The 18,727-nt window shown below is 38.2% G+C and overlaps 2 protein-coding genes and 1 long non-coding RNA gene across 5 annotated transcripts; 2 read left to right on the top strand and 1 right to left on the bottom strand.

The window, feature by feature from the left end:
* The first annotated feature begins 1,459 nt into the window (after positions 1–1,459).
* Positions 1,460–8,601, top strand: LOC132849948 (uncharacterized). Its single transcript, XR_009648946.1, has 3 exons — positions 1,460–1,684; positions 2,251–2,292; positions 8,410–8,601. It is a non-coding gene; the product is annotated as an uncharacterized LOC132849948 (long non-coding RNA).
* Positions 6,985–15,743, bottom strand: trim13 (tripartite motif containing 13). 3 transcript variants are annotated; one of them, XR_009648944.1, is made up of 4 exons: positions 15,645–15,743; positions 12,363–13,701; positions 8,810–8,866; positions 6,985–8,129 (listed from the first exon to the last, which is right to left on the bottom strand). XR_009648944.1 is itself a non-coding variant. In XM_060875977.1 (2 exons), the coding sequence occupies exon 2, from the start codon at positions 13,693–13,695 to the stop codon at positions 12,481–12,483; it is 1,215 nt and encodes a 404-aa protein (XP_060731960.1). In that variant the 5' UTR covers positions 13,696–13,701; positions 15,645–15,743; the 3' UTR covers positions 12,361–12,480. The 3 variants fall into 3 exon arrangements, 1 of the variants encoding a protein (XP_060731960.1); XR_009648945.1 differs by lacking the exon at positions 6,985–8,129 and having other exon boundaries at positions 8,601–8,866; positions 12,421–13,701; XM_060875977.1 differs by lacking the exons at positions 6,985–8,129; positions 8,810–8,866 and having other exon boundaries at positions 12,361–13,701.
* spryd7b (SPRY domain containing 7b) lies at positions 14,691–18,436 on the top strand. The gene is made up of 5 exons (XM_060875978.1): positions 14,691–15,309; positions 15,717–15,833; positions 16,812–16,978; positions 17,444–17,546; positions 17,895–18,436. The coding sequence occupies exons 1-5, from the start codon at positions 15,201–15,203 to the stop codon at positions 17,990–17,992; spliced, it is 594 nt and encodes a 197-aa protein (XP_060731961.1). The 5' UTR covers positions 14,691–15,200; the 3' UTR covers positions 17,993–18,436.
* The last annotated feature ends 291 nt before the right edge of the window (positions 18,437–18,727 follow it).

Here is an 18,727-nt window from a genome sequence, read left to right as displayed (position 1 = left end):
AGTCAATACCACTTCAGTAGTCAGTAGTCAATAACACTTCAGTAGTCAGTAGTCAATAACACTTCAGTAGTCAGTAGTCAATAACACTTCAGTAGTCAGTTGTCAGTTGTTGTAGTCAATAACACTCCAGTAGTCAGTAGTCAATATTACTTTAGTAGTCAGTAGTCAGTTGTCAATAACACTTCAGTAGTCAGTAGTCAATAACACTTCAGTAGTCAGTAGTCAGTAGTCAATAACACATCAGTAGTCAGTAGTCAATAACACCTCAGTAGACAGTTGTTGTAGTCAATAACACTCCAGTAGTCAATAACACTTCAGTAGTCAGTTGCCAGTTGTTGTAGTCAATAACACATCAGTAGTCAGTAGTCAATACCATTTCAGTAATCAGTAGTCAATACCACTTCAGTAGTCAGTAGTCAATAACACTACAGTAGTCAGTAGTCAATAATGTGTCAGTAGTCAATAACACTTCAGTAGTCAGTAGTCAATTACACTTCAGTAGTCAGTTGTCAGTTGTTGTAGTCAATAATACTTCAGTAGTGAGTAGTCAATAACACTTCAGTAGTCATTTGTCAGTTGTTGTAGTCTTTCACAATAACATTATACACAGTGTGTCTTATAATAGAATACGGTTCAAAACGGGACCAGTTACTACTTTTTATGATCTGTAAGCAATATTTAGATGGATCTAACACTGGCGAATGTCAGCTCTGTTGGAGCGCTTCAGAGGGCAGTAAACAGAAAAGGGGGCGGAGATTGTCTCTGTGCTCCTCCAATCGGGTCGCGCGCTGCTGATGGGGCGAGCGCGTCACTGGCGCTGCAGCTCGCGCTCACTGCTGTTGTCACGGCGCCGCAGACTCCACTTCAACATCCTTGGAACGGCGGAGCTACATCACTCTTTACACTTTCCCTTTTCAATTACGGAGGCAATAAACCTTTCTTTTTTTTAAAAAAACCTCGGAAATCAGCACCGACCATTTGCAGTGCATTTGCCACAGACGCGCGTACATTTTTTTACACTAATAAACTAATACATTTAGAACAAATAATTTGCGGCTTACGATATGGAGGTTTATGTGTCTTTCATTGTCTTAAAACTGTCTGTCTGCGTTTCAAATAAAATGCACATATGCACAAATGTATATGCGCCTCACAAATAATGACGACACCACAGACACAGTGATTTTAGTATTTATTAATTTCATGTTGTATGTTTAATTTCAGTACTAAGATGCAATAATACCCCTCGCTTTGTAAGTGAAACTTCAGCACTGTGATGTTTGCTGTCTGTTGGCTCTCTGCGTGGGTTGCTATAGCTGGTTTGAGGATGCATTTCATTCGACCAATCATATGCCACGCTCTCTTTAACGTCATACCTCAACGTGAAAGGGGGCGTGGCTCCGGCAAATTTGAATGAAGAGTGGAGCTTTCGGCGCCATTTTCGAGTGAGCAGCGGCAGGAATAACAGCTGCTGCGGTACGGATTTGAGTTTTTTTCGGATTAAATGATAACGAAATTATTTTTTACTCATTTAAACGTTTAATAATTATAAAAAAAATAATAAAAATAACGATATGGAAGCAGGACGTGGCTGAGGAGGATTGATGGAGACGACAAGAAAGCAAGTTGGAGGGCAAAGTAACGTTAGCTGAAGTGGAGACAAGAGGATACATACATATATACAGTAAGCTAGCCAGCGAAGCTAATTCTGCTAGCATCGCGAACGAGAATCGGCGGTGAATTAGCCTCGTATTTCAGACTGAAAATTATTAAAATTTTATTAAAATTAGTGAATAGCTTTTTAAAAATCTGGAAAAATTTTGAAAATAAGGTCGCGAGACGAAGAAGCGGATGCGACCGTTTGTTTTGTCGGTTTGTTGTTTTTTCGGCATTTTTTGAACGCGCAGTTTGAGCGGGATTGGACAAGTGGAGGCGCCTGAGCAGCCTATCAGCACGGAGACACACGCACGAGCACCACCGGGATCTCTGTCCGAACACACAGACCTTTCTCCAAGCCATAGAATATTTTTCTGTTTCAGATTTAAAAAAGTCAAAGAAAAAAAAAAATGCATTTTCACCCAAACCGAAGATGGAGGATGTGTATTGGAGCCATTTGTATTGGATTATCAGTGCTGCGATTTGGGTTTTTATCCGACTGAAAAAGTCATAGGAAATCTGTTTTTATATATATATATATATATATATATATATATATATATATATATATATATATAATTTTTTTTTCCTCAGTCTATTAGATGCTTTACGCTACCTGACTCTCCTCCTGAAACTGTAAGTAAACTGATTATAGCTTTAAAATCTTCCCTAGATTTTAGGGATTTAATGTACAACACTGCCTCCGATAAGCCGTGATAGTTAGTTTGGTGTTTAAAGCTGATGAAGTGCTGAATGGGTTTGGAAACAGAGGCGCATCGTGATGTCAACACTTGAACTCGAGTTAGTCGGTGAAGCTTAAATGACATGTTTACCCAAAAAAAAAAAAAAACAAAGAAAACAAAACCACCAGGCGACGCATCACAGATCAGACTCCACGTCAGAGACACAAAGCTAGCCGTTTATTTATATATACACCAGTGTCCCAGACCCTGTGTTACACAGTCAGATGTAATAGCATCTTATGTCCAACGTTACAGTGTAAACCTGATCTTCGGCCCGGTGACTACATTGTAATGTAGTATCATGATTTATTTATTTATTTTTTATTTTTTAAAGTACTTACCACATGATCTCTTGTACTTATACAGGGCCCCAGTTATCGTCAATAGAAAGCTCGTTTCGACTGGCTTTTTTTTTCCTTCTCTTTCTTTAATCACAGTTGTCATTTAATGTTTTAAGAATAAAGTAATTTGGTTTCGGACAAATCTGAAATCACACCGAAAGGCCATTAAGTCATTAACGTGACACTTCGACCTCGTAATTGGTATAAGTGATGATGCACTCCAGCTGTTTCACCCCCCAGCAAAGAATATGCAGGAAAACAAACAGAGACTTCAATCTATGAAGCCAAGATAATTTATGCATTTCTCATTAGGATGCAGCAGAGGCTTTAATGAAGCACACTTACTGCTTTGTGTTTTCAAACGAAGGAACTTGAGTTAGAAAATATTTAGTTTCCCCTCCCAGGATTGGCTCCCCTTTCCCAATTCATTTTAGCATGCTTGACAACAGGATGCACTATGATTGTGCAGATCACGTGTAGAGAAACCTGTTTAAGACGTCAAGAGTGTAGCCTAGGTAAAGTAATAGTGTTTTAATTGATGACAAACACTCCCTACATAGAAATTGTGTTGCTTTTGTTTCAGCATCATAACCCACGTGTTGGAGGAATTTCTTTATTTTTTTATACCTCTCTCCACCTCAATAGCACTGGTGTTGTGTGGCCATGCACTCAACTGCTTTACTGCTTACATACATCAGCAGCAATAGTGTGTAAGCCAGTATACATTAGACCACGCATTTAGTTTTGTATGTTTGTCAGTGCAAGAGTTTTTAAGCTAATTTTATTTTCAGCATTTTGTTTGCTGGCAGTGTGCGGGTTTCCTTTCGTGGGTTCTTGGGGCCGTAGGGAAAACCCCCTCAACTGAACCACAACCAGTTCTATCTTTTTCACAACGTTACCTTTTAATGAGCAAGCACACACACCCTCTTTCTCTCTCTCACTCATGTACTCCTTCTGTGTTTTAGCAACATTTACGTTTTCCTTTCTACATCTCAGTAATATGGCAAGAACTTATAATTCTTTTAGAAAATATTTTTCTGTCTGAACGTGAATTACCCATGTTTTTTTTTGTTTTTTTTTAGGCATTTCCTGAATGTCTTATGACTTGGTAAAACTATTAGTACAAATTCAGTGCATATGCTGTGTTTATAAAATGAATATCAACAGTTCTGTGTGTTTTGGACTTCAAGAGCTTTACTCTTTATAATTTGTAAATGATTTATGATGCTTTCTATCTTGTACCAAAATGAATCTAAATTGTGTTTTGAATCTTATTTGGCTTATTTTTCTGTGCAGATTTATACAATGTAGTTTGAAAGCTTTCCCTTCTGACTAGGTGATATAATTTGGGAAATGTGTTTCAAACCCCAAGTCATGCCTTTGTTTATCTCTCATTAAGCTGTATTTCTACTAAATGCTCCCTGATCATTAGTTTATATTAAGGGCTAGTGTACATGTGTTGGCTAAATGAATAAAATAAGAATGTTTTTAATTTAGTGCTGCTTTAGTAGAGCTGTGGTACAATTAGTGAATGATTAGGTAGAAAATGAAACAGTGGTTGATGTAAGTTTATGAAATTATTGTTTATGTGAATGTTGTTCTATAATTAGTATTATTGTAAGTTTATTATTTTTATTGTAAAGGTTGCACCAGTGCAAAATGTATTTTAGACCAAACTGCAGTGAAGTGTAGTGTCCATTTTGAGACACTAATGGACAGATGAGTTTATTTCTGTAGACCGATATTTAGAAAAAAGCTGTTGAGCTGTTTAAAAAAAATGTTTGTGTGGGCTACATGCAGCAAATTAGATCCTGTGCACTGTTGAGCAGCAAAAAGGAACAGAGATTGTTTTAATATACAAGTCATACATAATGGTGGTATAGGGGTGTATGTGTGTATTTAATTTATATAAAATTAACAAAAAAATATAACATTTATTTATGTATTATTATAAATTATGAACAAAACCAGAACCACGTGTTCCTCTATCACACCAGTCAGCTGGGGCTTTGGAAGAGATACTTGATGTGGAGGTGGAATGACCGTTTGGGTGATTGTTGAGTGGTTTCAAAATAGCAAATAGGCCTAATATGCACCTTTGTCAGATTTTCCAATTTCATTTCAGCCCCAGGGACATTCAGTCCACATTAACAGGCCAGCAATAACATGCTAAATAATTTACATGCTTAGATATAGAGAAGAGTTGAATAAAGTAGAGATGGGTTATTATGTAATGCCTTATTTGTTTTATAGTTCACTGGGAGGCTGTTGTCTTAATGTTTAACACTTTACACGGATTCAGCATCTTTAAATGGAAGCTGCTCTGGACACACATTGACCAGTTTTGGGTTTGTTTGTATTCTTGTTGTTCGAGCATGCTCAGTGAGATTTCAGTTTGGTGATAGATGCCGATAGGCCTTCAGTGGTATCCAGGCATGGTGGTGTGTGTAAGGGTCACAGTGGGAGTGAAAGATCTTACAGGTTGTTTGCCTGTGTGTGGTCAAAGTGTATGTGAATCTGGCTATTGTCAAGTGCATGGGTGCTTTTGCAGTTGTGCTGGCTGTTCTGCTCTTGCTCTTTCCCTGATTTTATTTAGAGTAAATATTTGACTAAGAGTTTTGTTTTCACCACACAAATTGTTCAGCATTCAGCTTTCTAGATGGATGTTTTGTCATGTTTGTGTGCACATGTGTGTCAGGGCTGAAACAAATGTAAAGGGTTAAATGATTGGTATGACTTACATGATTGTTTTTTAGATTGTAAACAGTTAGGTATTTGGTTGGAAAATGTGCTGCTTGGTAATATGGGTGACTGGTGATGGTGGTACTTACACCCTTTTCAGTACAGATGATGGTGGATGTGTGTGTGGAAGCATACAAGCACTTCAGTTATAGAGTGTTGACAGGGAAGTTCTGGGTGATGCCCTTTGCACTGTAGGTCATGTGGTCTTTAGCTGAACCTAATTTAAAAGGGGTTAAATGATTAGGGTGACACCAGACACATTTATTTATTCAGTCAAAGAACCTGTCATATTTTTATGCACATTTTCAATCACATTTCATATTTTCAAGTTTACCTACAAGCTGTTATTCCCCCTTAGCAATTGCATTCCTCCTTAGTTTCTTTTTTTTTTTTTTTTTTTTTTTTGTATATTTGTCCCTACATTGTAGTTTCACTTTTGGGTGTGGTTCATTCTAAATACACCAAATATATTTAATTACATTATCTAAATCTTAATGCAATTAATACTAATACTACATCATAATATAAATGTAAATATGTAGTTTCTGTATTGTCTACAGAACAAGAAGTGACTAGAAAGGATGCTTTATTTATTTGTAAAAATTTTCTTTTTGCTGACCCTACAGTTAACTTGCAAGTGGTCTACAATTGTTAATAAAGCATGCTGAGTGTTTTTTTTTTATTACTTTTCAAAAAATTAACGACAATGTTCAGATATACATGTTTCTTTTCAGTGAAGGTCATATTGTTTCAAATAGACACAGACACACACACACACACACACACACACACATTGAGCTTAATATTAGAAAAGTATTACTTGATGTGGGATTGTATTAATAATAGAAAGCATGTATATTTGACTATTTTATTTATTTATTTCATTATTATTATTTTTGAAAATCATGGGCAATTTGGGCAGTCTTGGTTTAAATCTATCACACAGCAATGCTAAGTTGTAGTTTCACTGTTAATAATAGAAAAGTTTAAAATGTCCTAAGAATATAAAGTCTGTAAACACCAGTTAATGTAGCCATGTAATGATCATCAATTCTTTAATACAATACACTACATTTTAAGCTTAATGTAATAATGGTCAGATTAATTATGTTTGCTTATACTTCAACTGAAATTTATATATTTAAAAAAAAGAAAATTTTAATATATATAATTTGAGGTGATTGTGATTACAGCTTTAAAAGATGGTTTCTTTGATAAACGTATTTCACTCTTAAAATATTAATTTTATTATTCAAATTTTCTTTCTTTATTTAAATTTGAATTTATTGTCCATTTGTTTGAAGAGGTTGTATGCACCACAGCTAGTTGGAATTTCCTGATTATCATTAATAGTAAGTTGAAGTAAAAATGGGAAATAGCATATAAGCATATAAGAGTTAAGGATACAGAGGCCGACAGTGGCTGAGAGTGTGCAGCTTAAGACAAGAAATTTCAATCAAGTCTTTTTTTTTATTTTTTAAAAAAAACACCACAATCGGTTCCCTTGCAATGTAGTGTTTCCTGTACTGTGGTTTCTGTATTTAATGTAAATACTGTTAACAGAATGTGGTTTCAGCACTGTGCTGTGACTGCATAGCCTAAATTTGAGCACATGCTTTTTTACTGGTGTCAGGTTATCATCATGTGGAGCACCCTAGTGTCTGACACATACACCCTTTATCTGCTTCCAAACTTACCTGTGTATGGCTGAAAACATTCAGAAACCTGGGTGTGCACACACGTCATTTTCTTTTTTGTTTTGTTTCTTTATGTAGTAAATGACAGCTCTGATGTACATGATGTCTTTTGAAATTAACTTAAACCATTGAATAATAGAAGTTTGTTTTGAAAATAAAGTTGAAATTTATATAAAATAATTCATAGAATAATATGGCTTAGTTAGGATAGTACTATAGTGAGCCATATTTTTCCAAACTAATTGCTTTGCTGGTGTAACTGCTTGTTTGATCTTGACTGTATTTAAAACATGTGTAATGCAACCAACAAGGAAACATTCTTGGAAGCATTTGCACAGTTTTAACTGTGAGACTTTGGACACACTAATGTGCTATTATAAGGTAATGGATTGATGCATCTGTTTCTCAATTTTTCCGTTAATGTGCAGTTAAATGCATGATGCAGCATAGATTAGTGGGCTGAGCTGTTTTACCCACCATGCACTCTCTGAAGTCATACACACACACTTGGTCAGAACACATGTTTTTTGAAATGGGCTGCAATTTTATTCAACCGAATTAATTTGGCTATGTCTTTTCTGTTACTTTTAGATTGAGTGCATCAGCATTGCCAAGTGTATTTATCCCACCAAATTTAATGAGACTGTGTTGGAACTTGGCTGGTGCAACAGTTACTTCAGGCTAGCTATACTGTTACACTTATATCAGTAATAGATAGCAGAAGTTGGGGGGAAGAATCATTGCTGCCATAGTGATTAGTCTATAGAAACATTAAAGGGTTGCAGTTGAAGGTCACTTTGTGGCTGGTTAAACAGCTGGCCTGGCTGGTTATTGAAGTTATTATGCTGGCGTACTGGTCCTCAGCAGTGTTGATCCATTCTCTATATATTACAGGACTGGTTTCCCATGGTGATCCAGAGATAAATGTCCAATTTCTGCTGTGCATCATGCTGTTAAAAATACAGATTTGTGCTCTGTTATTATGACAATTGCAGACAAATCAGTTTGTGTATTTTATTTATATATATATATGTATGTATAAAATATACATTTAGTGGGGTATTTACAATAAGCATTACATATATTAAAAAATATATATTATGTGCAATTCCACTGCTAAAATCAATATTTATGTAAAGATATATGCTGTTTATCCTGTGTGTTGGCATGCAGGTGTAAGAGATGAACATTTATATACTCATTCGAGGATTTTTCTCTCCTGCATTTCAGATGGCGTGCCGGAGCCCTGTGTTGAAGCAAAAAGTTAACAAGAATGGGGAGTTTCTGTCTTTCAAGCAAGCTCGCTCTCTGTGTGTGTGTGTGTGTGTGTGTGTGTGTGTGTGTGTGTAATATGCTTTTCAGGTGGTGGTGTAGCAGCACAGAATGGTTTGTGGTGTGATACAGAGATGCAGGCCGTACTGTGCTGCAGCATCAGTGCCTAGGACATGCATCACACTTGTAGGTGTGGGAGTGTGTGTGTTGTCTTGCTTTAGCAGCATGTAAATATTGGAGTTACACCATGACAGATGTCTCCAGTATGTTCGTGCTGCTGAAGTAAGAAGTCACCAAGCGGCGCAAGACCTTTGTCCTGACTTCGGTTTAGTAAGCAGCATTGCTTTGGCTGACTCACCGCTACAAACGTCCGTCCATCCAGCAGTCGCACACCCAGCTTCTTCAGCAGTGATCACTGATTAAAGGTAAACACAGAAGAAGAGAGGGGAAAAAGTGATGTAATTAATTTTCTTTGCAAAATTTCTGTATATATTGTACATTTGTTTTAGTGTTTGTTTCTGAAATGTGCTTCAAATTGTTTGTTGTATAATGTATTCTGCTTGTTTTGCCAAATTAAAAGCTTTCTGAAAAACTTTAGTGTTTACCTAAAGCATTGCTTTAAATTCTACTTTTGTCACGTGATCAGAGATGTTACCGCGATACTGCGCATGCATATAGCTGAAAGCTTCATTGCGAGCTGGTGGCTGATTTAAACAGAGCTGAGGTTTCACAGCTGGGTTGCAATCAAGTTCTTACTCTGGTGTGTGGTGGTGTTCATTATTATTATAGAGAATGTTATGTTGTGTGTGGGGGATGTTGTTTTTTTTTTTTTTTTTTTTTGGTAAATCACATCTAAACTAAAATTATTTAAAACTAAGTGTTCAGATTTTCAAAAAAGTGCTGCGATAAACTCATTTGTTTTAGTTTTTTTTTTTTTTTTTTTTTTTTTATAAATAACAAATCTATAAACTCGGATGTCGCGAAAACAAAGTAATACATTCAAACAGCACAATCATCATTTCTCTGGTTATTTTTTTAAAACTTATTTCTCTTTACAACATTTACTGCTTTAACAAACGCACAGCGAATAAATTCACAGTAAAGTCTGTGAATGTGTCAAAATATCAGTACATGATTTTTAACCGCAGCCACTAGAAACGCATGAGCGGCCATCTGATCCGGCATTTTTACAAAGTTTACACTTTACATTTTCACTCATTCGGGGTTTGCGGTCATCGTTTCGTCCATGAGGTGACAAAAAAATTAACCATGTTAACTGGGACGGGTTTTCTGTATTTGCGTTAAAAATATATATTTTTTTTATTTCACTTAATGTACTTGTATCCTGATAGTTTTGGTAAATACGCAGGTGTTTTTTAAATACACGATTAGGTTATTGATTACGGTCCTGCTCCGTCTTTACAGATTCGCTTACCTTTTCCCACAGTGCATAGTATTTTCGAGACATTTTCGAAGTGTTCATTTATTCTTCTTTCTCAATGTTGGCTCTTATTTAAGAAATAAAACGGAGTAATGTATAAAAAGCGACGTGGTCAGTAGGAGTCGAGCTGAATCGGCTCCAGACTCAATAGTTCATGCAGCTCAGCTCACTTTTTTTTCTCTATAAAAATGACATTAAACAGTGCAAAAAAGGATTTTTGAGTGCTACCTTTATTATAATTAAACTATGTTTTGTTTTTAAATATCTTAAACTGGATCTATTCGGGATAATTATAGTGTAACACAAAGTAAACAAAAATCTTTTTTTTTTTTTTTTTTACAAATCATATATTAAAAAATGTTTCGAACATCACTGGATAAGCATTTGCGCATATTTGAAAATAAAAAGTAATCGCAAATGTGCTACGTTTTTTTTTCCCCCTTTTTTTTCTTGAAGTGTACAGAATCGTTTTAAAACCGTTAAATCTCCTCACACAAGCTTAGACACGTGCTTTAAATCATTTCATATAAAGTTCTATACAGAGTTGAGATGAACACAACCAGCTCGACCATTATAGATATTTACTTTTTTTTTTTTTTTAGTACAACAAAGAATATAATTATACATATATTTTTAACAGACTTGATTATTTATTCTTCATGTAGACTATAGAGGAACTGTGCTGCTCGGTGTCGTGCAGATTTATTATAGAGTTTACACACTTGCTGTGATTAGGAGGTAATTAAACTTAAAATTTAATTAAGATTTACAATGAAACGAAATCTTTATTTTTCTTGCACCCTTTTTGTCATACGGCATAAAAAAAGTGGATAATCAGTCATGCATTTATTTATGTCTAAAATCCTTGTTTTTTTTTTGTTGTTTTTTTTCCCCAAATATTTTCTTAAAATTACAAAAATATAAATATATATTTGAGCAATGTAACATTAGTATCACAGCGCAAAATGACAGTGACTCTTAATCCTTAAATAGCCAGCCTGAACCTAAATAATCACTAAAATAATCTGTTAAATTTTCAGTTTTCATTTAGTGTATTTTTTAAACACGTCTTACATACGAATAAGAGTTTTTGAGTATTTGATTATGGGACTATTATGTGAAAATGCAGCATGGGATGATGTGTGAGCGCTTTATAATGCACCGTCAGCTCGAAATGCTGTAGCAGGGTCCCCAGATCATCAGGAAAGAAAAGGGCATCGGTGTGTAAATGGTTATCCTTTATTATGTTTATGCGTTTAATTATTAAAAAGAAAGAAAAACAGTGATAAAGAGCGCACGGACAACTCGCAGGGTTCCCTGAAACAGCTGGGTGACGCACTCGTTCACTGGTATTCACTCTTCATTATATAACACTTATTTTTATAAACTAGGCTGTTGGGGTGGGGGCAAAACTAATGTCACTTTTCATGCAGAAATTGCCTGGCAACAGTCGGCTAAATTTATACTTCGTGTGTGCAAGACTTGATCGGTGAACCGGTGGGAGCGGTGACGTCACCAGGATGGTTTACTGGAGAATTTCAGTTTTAAAGAAACACAAAAGTAGGATGCAAGGAGGATTCTCCCACAACAACTCACACTGTTGTAGGCCTACACAGCAGGTTATTTACAGTACCGATGTGTACAGCAAACAGGTGGACGGGATCAATCCCAAATATATACTCCATGCTTATTAGTGCAGAAATAGCACAAAGCCATAAATTTACAAACAAAAGCAAGCAAGCATTATTTTCATTCTTATAAGGTGCATGTTATAATTAGCAGCCGAAGCTACAGGCCTATAAAGCACATTTGGGCAATAGATTTTTTTTTTTTTTTCAAAAGTGATAATCCCCATAAAGAACAACAAACTGGGCTTATAGTTCTTCATGACTCACCACAGCATTCAATCCCTTTAGGTAGAAAAGATATTAATATATAATGTGTATGTATATTAATAAAGTGTGTGTGTGTGTGTGTGTGTGTATATATATATATATATATATATATATATATATATATATATATATATATATATATATATATATATATATATACACACATTGTTATGCATGTCGGCGCATATATATATATGTATATATATATACATATATATATATATATATATATATATATATATATATATATATATATATATATATATATATATGCGCCGACATGCATAACAATTAACCTTTCCTTCTTTTTCATCTACATAAATTCCACCATTAATAATAATTGCAAAAAAAACTCAGTATGGTTGGGAAAATTCGAATCTGAGTTTGAGGATAAGCAAGTTATTTGATAAGCAAAATTTTAGTTTGAGTCTTAACCAAATTTTAAACCACCACCCACGATTATTTCTCACTTAACTGAAATAACTAACATTACTTTGCAAAGGTTCCACTTTAATTACCACACAAGCTGACTGTGCGTAAAGTAAAAACAATCAAACCAAAAAAAAAAAACATACAGTAATATAAATGTATTAATGCACGCAGGTGAAATACTTAGGCCTGTATTTCAATAACATTCTGTTGTGTGCACCTCAGATTCAGAAGGTAGCTGAGAAAAAGTCCACCGGTTGGAAATCAGCTGATAAACTCTGACGTGGTGTCGATGAGCTCAGTAATGCAGTTCCTGCAGAGCTCTGTAATGAGCGCGCACACTCCCGCCACCTCCTGCCAGCAAAGCGAGATCCACCGCAGCATTTCTGCAGGCGCGGGCACGGAGACAGCAGCAAGAGCGGACACCGCTTTAGCGCAGAGACTCGCGGCGAAACAGTCCACGGGGAGAAAGTTCAGCACGCACAGGCACGCGCACACCAGAACGGCGCAACTCCACACGAATCGGGAGAGACGCGGGGGGCCAATGCGAGCCGTCGGCGACCGGAGAGCCCCCCCATCGTGCGGAGCGCGCAGCGCGTCCACGTCTCCTAGACGCACACGGTCCCACTCGTGCACGTCGAAGCTTGGCACGAGCGCGCAAACGTCCACGTCCGTGCGCGCGGGCAGCGGCGTCTCGCGAATAGCGCGCACTTTCTCGCGGAAGTCCTGCATGCACTGCAAGAAGGTAAGCGGGTCGGAGAGGGAGCGAAACGACTCGGCGAGGCGCAGCGCCCGCTGCTGATCCTCGAGCGCCGAGCGGAGTTGGTTGATCTCCGGGTCGAATGTTTGCATGACCGACAACTTTAGGCTTTCAAAGTCCGACAGGATTTCGCTGCGCTTGTGTTCAAGGGCGCGGAGCAGCTTGTCGAAATATTCCGCGACCCGATCCAGGTCTCTCGAGGCCATCTGCAGGGCTTTTTTCTTCGCCCCCTCGAGCGCTTCCAGACAGGAGAGAACTTCAGCGCCTTTCCAACTCTCAACGGCACGAAGCAAATCCTCGAAGGCGACCTTTTCTCGCTCATATGCCTCTTCTAGCGCGCAGAACTTGTGCCCTTTGTGCTCTCCTGTAGTGGCGCAAAAGCCGCAGATGAGCTTCAGGTCGGTGGCACAGAAGATGTTCAGGGGTTGTCCACTGTGAGCGCGACACTGAGACATTCTCGGGCTCGCACGGATCTTGTTGTACTTCTCCACGATGCTGCGCAGGGAATAGTTAACTTGCAGGCTCGAGATGCCGTTGTGCGCGGTCTCCTTTCGGCACGTCGGGCATTTGAACGCAGGTCTCCAAACTGGACTTCGGTTATCCTCCAGGATGCCTTCCAAACACTTCCTGCAGAAACTATGTGAACACGGCAGCACACGTGGGTCTTCAAAAAGACAACAGCATATCGGGCATGTCAGGTCCTCCTCCAGCAGATCCATCACGGGCTGTAAAGAAAGATTAAATCAACATGAAAGCGGGTCAGCGAGGGTAAAACAGATCAAATCGATACCGCTCATTAGTGACATCTGCATCGTGCTGGTGTAATCTCACTGATTCAGAGTTTACAATGGCATATCACCATATTACATAGCTATTATTTCAAATGAAATCAATAAAAACAAAGCCACAAAATTCTTAGATTGAGTCTTTAAAGTTGCAGAATGTCTGGCTGCAAAAAAACAACACCACACTGTACATAATACTGAGGAACTTGGCTATGAAACAGCTGAGTAAGGTTCACGTCGAGTGCATAGTTTATCGATGGATCTTTCGTGAACTACATCTAGTTAAGAGTGCGGAAAATAGGCAAAATAATGATCTTCGGTGCAGCGCAAAGCGTCAACAAGAACGCTGTCCCCTCGGATACTGCGCCTTCATCCTGTCGGTTCATCCTTCATCCCCAGGACGCTTAGAGAGAGCAGAGAGAGTCCTGCCGATAAGGTAGCAACTGATGACTGTTATGGAGGGAAACGTCAGCAACTGGACCAAAACACACTCTCTCACACACACAAACACGTACTCTGAGCTCAGTAGCTTTTACTGCAGTACGCGACGCAACCGTGGCGCTTGTTGCTGTGCAGACTTCGCTCTTTCCAACTGAGGAAACTTTAACCATTTCAGGTCTAGAGACTAAAATCCATAGTGTTTAAAGGTGCATTCACTAAACGAAGTGACACGTATGACACTGGCATTGACGTTTTATTTCCAAGCTGGTGATAGTTACAGTAATAGTTTATATCATCATAAAGAACAGTGGCATCACCTTGCCAGTTCACTGAAAACGTTGTTCTCCACCTCTCTGTAGCATTAAACGATCAATGCAGATGTTTTCTTCTCTTTTTGTGTGGGTGGGGGCCTGGGCGTGGGGGGTGTTGTTTGGGATGCTGTTGCTATGCAAAAACATCACAAAGTGAGAAATAACCCCTCGCTCACTGATCAGCATATTTACATGCAGTGTTTTAGGTTTTAATCCGTCTGATCGCACATAGATCAGCTGGTGATTCATAAGCCTCTGGTGTAATCATCTCAGATGCTATTTATTTCTCCAACTGCTGCATCATGGTATTATAGAGCCATCAAGTGCTACAAACAGCTGAGAGAGAGCGCATGTGACTCCACCGCGCCATGTGTCAGGAGAACCTTATCCAATGGTTGGCGTGTCACGTGTGAAAATATTTTTGACCTGGTTATTTTTCTTCCCCCTGTTTCCATGCCGCCAGTGAGAGTTCGCGCGCGGTCTGAGTGCAGTGCTGGAGGCGGGGTTACGGTTGAGCTCCTATGATTGGCCGAGTAAATGAAAAACAGTGACGCTGAAAACAGCGGGCGGCCACGAGGGGGCGCTGCATCCACAACTTTCCTCACACGTTTTCCAGCCATTTCCTAAAGGCTTCTAACAATACTTCCGGTTTTGTTGTCTTCCTTCTCCGGTAACGCTAAAGCTGATATGGCCGCAATGTTTACGTCCTGTCTGGGATGCTGTTGTGGTGATGGTGGATCCGATCATAAACCTCTTAAAGAAATGCCCACCGTTCAGCTCGACACACACCACATGGGTACGAACAATTAACCGCTTTAACAACTATAATAACAACGAAAACAAAACAAACAAACGAGTTTTCTTTAATGCTTTGAGTATCACAGTTCTAGATACACAGAGTTAGTGTCCATAAAAGCCTGTGATAATGGAACAGGAAAGTGATTATTGCTTGAATTATTCTCTTATAATGTCTTTTGTCCCTGCTTCAGCTAGCACTGACGACTTGCTAACAACTGTTTGCTAATTTGATCCGGCGTTGCTATAGCAACTGCAATTCTTAATAATATTTCCGATGCACGCAAAACGGTGTAAAGAAAGTACAGGTGTCGTGATTTGTAATGAAATACATACCCAATGAGAGAGCAGTGGTGGTGATCTGTGAGCCCGGTGTGTGTGTGTGTGTGTGTGTGTGTGTTGGTACAGGCGCGGATGTTGTGGTGGTGAAGAGAGGAAGGCGGATCTGTGGGAGCGGATCATGTCTCGCCAACGCCCCTCTACACCAGAACAAGAGCTACTTCGAGTTCAAGGTCCAGTCCACTGGTGAGTACACAGAGACGTCAGGACTCACAACCGTGACAGTGATGAAACTCTTTCATGCGAAGGTATTAGTGACCAATAATAAAATAGTGGTCTAAAGTATAAAATACAGGGCTCTCAAGTTTTGAAGACAGGCAAGAGTGACATCTCCTTCCAACCCCATCCAAATAAATAAATAAATAAAAATAAAAACTGAAAAAATCTTTCAGTCCTATGCTATAGATTGTTGTTAATTTGCACTGTAATCAGCCACTGGAGGGAAACATTTTACCTTCACTTTTTGTAATCTATGATGTGTTGTCTACCATCTACAGCATACAGTTATACATTCATTCATTCATCTTCTACCGCTTATCCGAACTACCTCGGGTCACGGGGAGCCTGTGCCTATCTCAGGCGTCATCGGGCATCAAGGCAGGATACACCCTGGACGGAGTGCCAACCCATCGCAGGGCACACACACACTCTCATTCAGTCACGCAATCACACACTAGGGACAATTTTCCAGAGATGCCAATCAACCTACCATGCATGTCTTTGGACCGGGGGAGGAAACCGGAGTACCCGGAGGAAACCCCCGAGGCACGGGGAGAACATGCAAACTCCACACACACAAGGTGGAGGCGGGAATCGAACCCCGACCCTGGAGGTGTGAGGCGAACGTGCTAACCACTAAGCCTTATACAGTACAGGTTAATTATAAACAACATTAAGAGGATGTACACATCAAAACAGAAAATTGAGCAAGATGATTGTGTGAAGATCTAGAAAGAGATGGTAATGAAATTACTGAAGGACATTATTGTTATGTTCAATTATTGTAGCTTGTGTGTTTGCTCATTTGCACCCAGCAAGGGTCAGTTAAAAGCACTCTGTGAAATTTTGTAGTAGACACTTGTGTGCATGCACTAAATAAAGCTACGAGCAATCTACAAAGCTGTGTGAATTAGGACTGAAAATGCTGTTTGATGTTTTGTGTAGGCGTGTGGGGAGTCGGAGTCGCCACACAGAAGGCGAATCTAAACCAGATACCTTTGGGTCAAGACAGTAACAGTTTGGTGCTCAGGCATGATGGATCTGTCTATCACAACAATGAAGAAAAGAACTGCCTGCCAGCTAACAATGTGCCTCAGGAGGGTGATGTTGTGGTGAGAATGCCGCAATAGTGCAGCAGCAGATTTATACTGTTTTTGGGGAAATGTGGACTGTACATATTTAAGTGTTTCTTAGTAAACAATGGTTGAGTAACTTCTTTTTCAGCATGCTGGACAATTATTCAGTATTTTTTTTAAAAATGTATGTAAGTACAGGACATGATTCAGGACAAGTGGTATTTTCAGTGTTAACACTTTAAGTATCTGAATTTCTTTGTTTGATAAAATGAAATATCTGTCAGGTATATATCCAGTATTTTGACCATAAAAATAATAATCAGTTACATAATGAAATAAAAATATTATATTATATTTACTTTTATGTTAAAGGGTTTGCTGTGTTTGAGATTTCACCTCATCATCTGATTTACAAGTTATTTTTACAAGCTACATACATACATACAATGGCATTAACAAATTATGATGTTTTATTACAGTTCATGTTTGTATGTTTTTCAGGGATTAACCTATGACCATGTGGAACTGAACCTGTATCTGAATGGAAAGAATATGCAGTGCCCAGCCTCAGGCATTCGAGGGACTGTGTTCCCTGTTGTTTACGGTCAGTTTTATATATATATCTATAGAACTATATATATATAACAAGTGTGAATGAAGAGTAGCAGGTAAGACTGGGAAAGATTTAGGGATAAAAATTAATTGCCAGCCTTACTAGAAGTTGATATGCTAAATCAGAGTGATTGTGAGTAGTGATCTGAAGAATGTTCTACTGACATGTATTTTATTTATTCGTAATATTTTTATCCAAAATGACCTATACTTTTAAGATACAGCACAAAGCTGTAAGATACAGGTAAAGCAGTTTTGCGCAAGGACACAACGGTGAGGGTAGTAAGCCTCCACTGCCCAGGTTATGATTGAAAGTTGTGTTTGAATCTCTGTCTTGCAGTGGATGACAGTGCTATCTTAGACTGCCAGTTCAGCGACTTCTACTACACTCCTCCTCAAGGCTTTGAGAAGATCCTGTTTGAACAGCAGATATTTTGAACCTTCTGCTTCCCATGCACTTGCAGAGAAGCCATCCTCAAGGCTTTAAGGAAAGTGTTGAAGGTGTTGCACTGCTCTGTCGTATTATTTATGCCTTCTCTGTTGCTGCTGCTGCTGCCATAGTTGATAGGAGACAAGCCAGGTGTTTATTAGACAAACCATTTCAAAAGTGTACGCACGCACACACACACACACACACACACACACACACACACACACACACACACACACACACAGTCAAACAATTTAATTCAAATTAAGTTTTATGTTTGTGTGTGTAAATTTAGCCTGTATTATACTTTGACCCTGTTAATTTTAAATATTCCTTCTGTCCAATATGTATTGCTGAATTGTTCTCAGTGTTCTTTAGTTAGGCTCTGGGTCCACTGTAACCCTAACCAGGATTAAACAGTTACAAAGATGAATAAATGACAGAAGTAATTATTTCCTACTTTTTTGTGTCATTTTATATACCTAGGACAGGAACTTTTATTTATTTTTATATATTTTTGCAAAATGTTACAACACTGTAGTTGGTGAAGAGAAATATACATGTCTGCTTGTGTAAAAAAAACAAACAAACATGATTGTCTTTTTTAGCTTTGCACCATTTAAGTATAATCAGAGAAAATGACCAAAATATGTAATCACAATTCCAAATAAAAAATGAACTCAGTGTATTAAACTTGTATAAATGTTTGTATATGTATAGATTTGATCAAACTTAATCCAGTC

Source organism: Tachysurus vachellii, chromosome 8, assembly GCF_030014155.1.
Source record: "Tachysurus vachellii isolate PV-2020 chromosome 8, HZAU_Pvac_v1, whole genome shotgun sequence".
Taxonomy (NCBI): Eukaryota; Metazoa; Chordata; class Actinopteri; order Siluriformes; family Bagridae; genus Tachysurus; species Tachysurus vachellii.
This window is presented reverse-complemented; position numbering and strand designations above follow the sequence as displayed.

Bases quoted from the DNA above. Each gene is read 5' to 3' on its own strand.
- trim13 (XM_060875977.1), bottom strand. From the start codon at position 13,695: ATGGATCTGCTGGAGGAGGACCTGACATGCCCGATATGCTGTTGTCTT.
- spryd7b (XM_060875978.1), top strand. From the start codon at position 15,201: ATGGCCGCAATGTTTACGTCCTGTCTGGGATGCTGTTGTGGTGATGGT. The intron at 15,834-16,811 runs GTGAGTACACAG...TGTTTTGTGTAG, and splicing joins GTTCAAGGTCCAGTCCACTG to GCGTGTGGGGAGTCGGAGTC. The intron at 17,547-17,894 runs GTCAGTTTTATA...TCTGTCTTGCAG, and splicing joins TGTGTTCCCTGTTGTTTACG to TGGATGACAGTGCTATCTTA.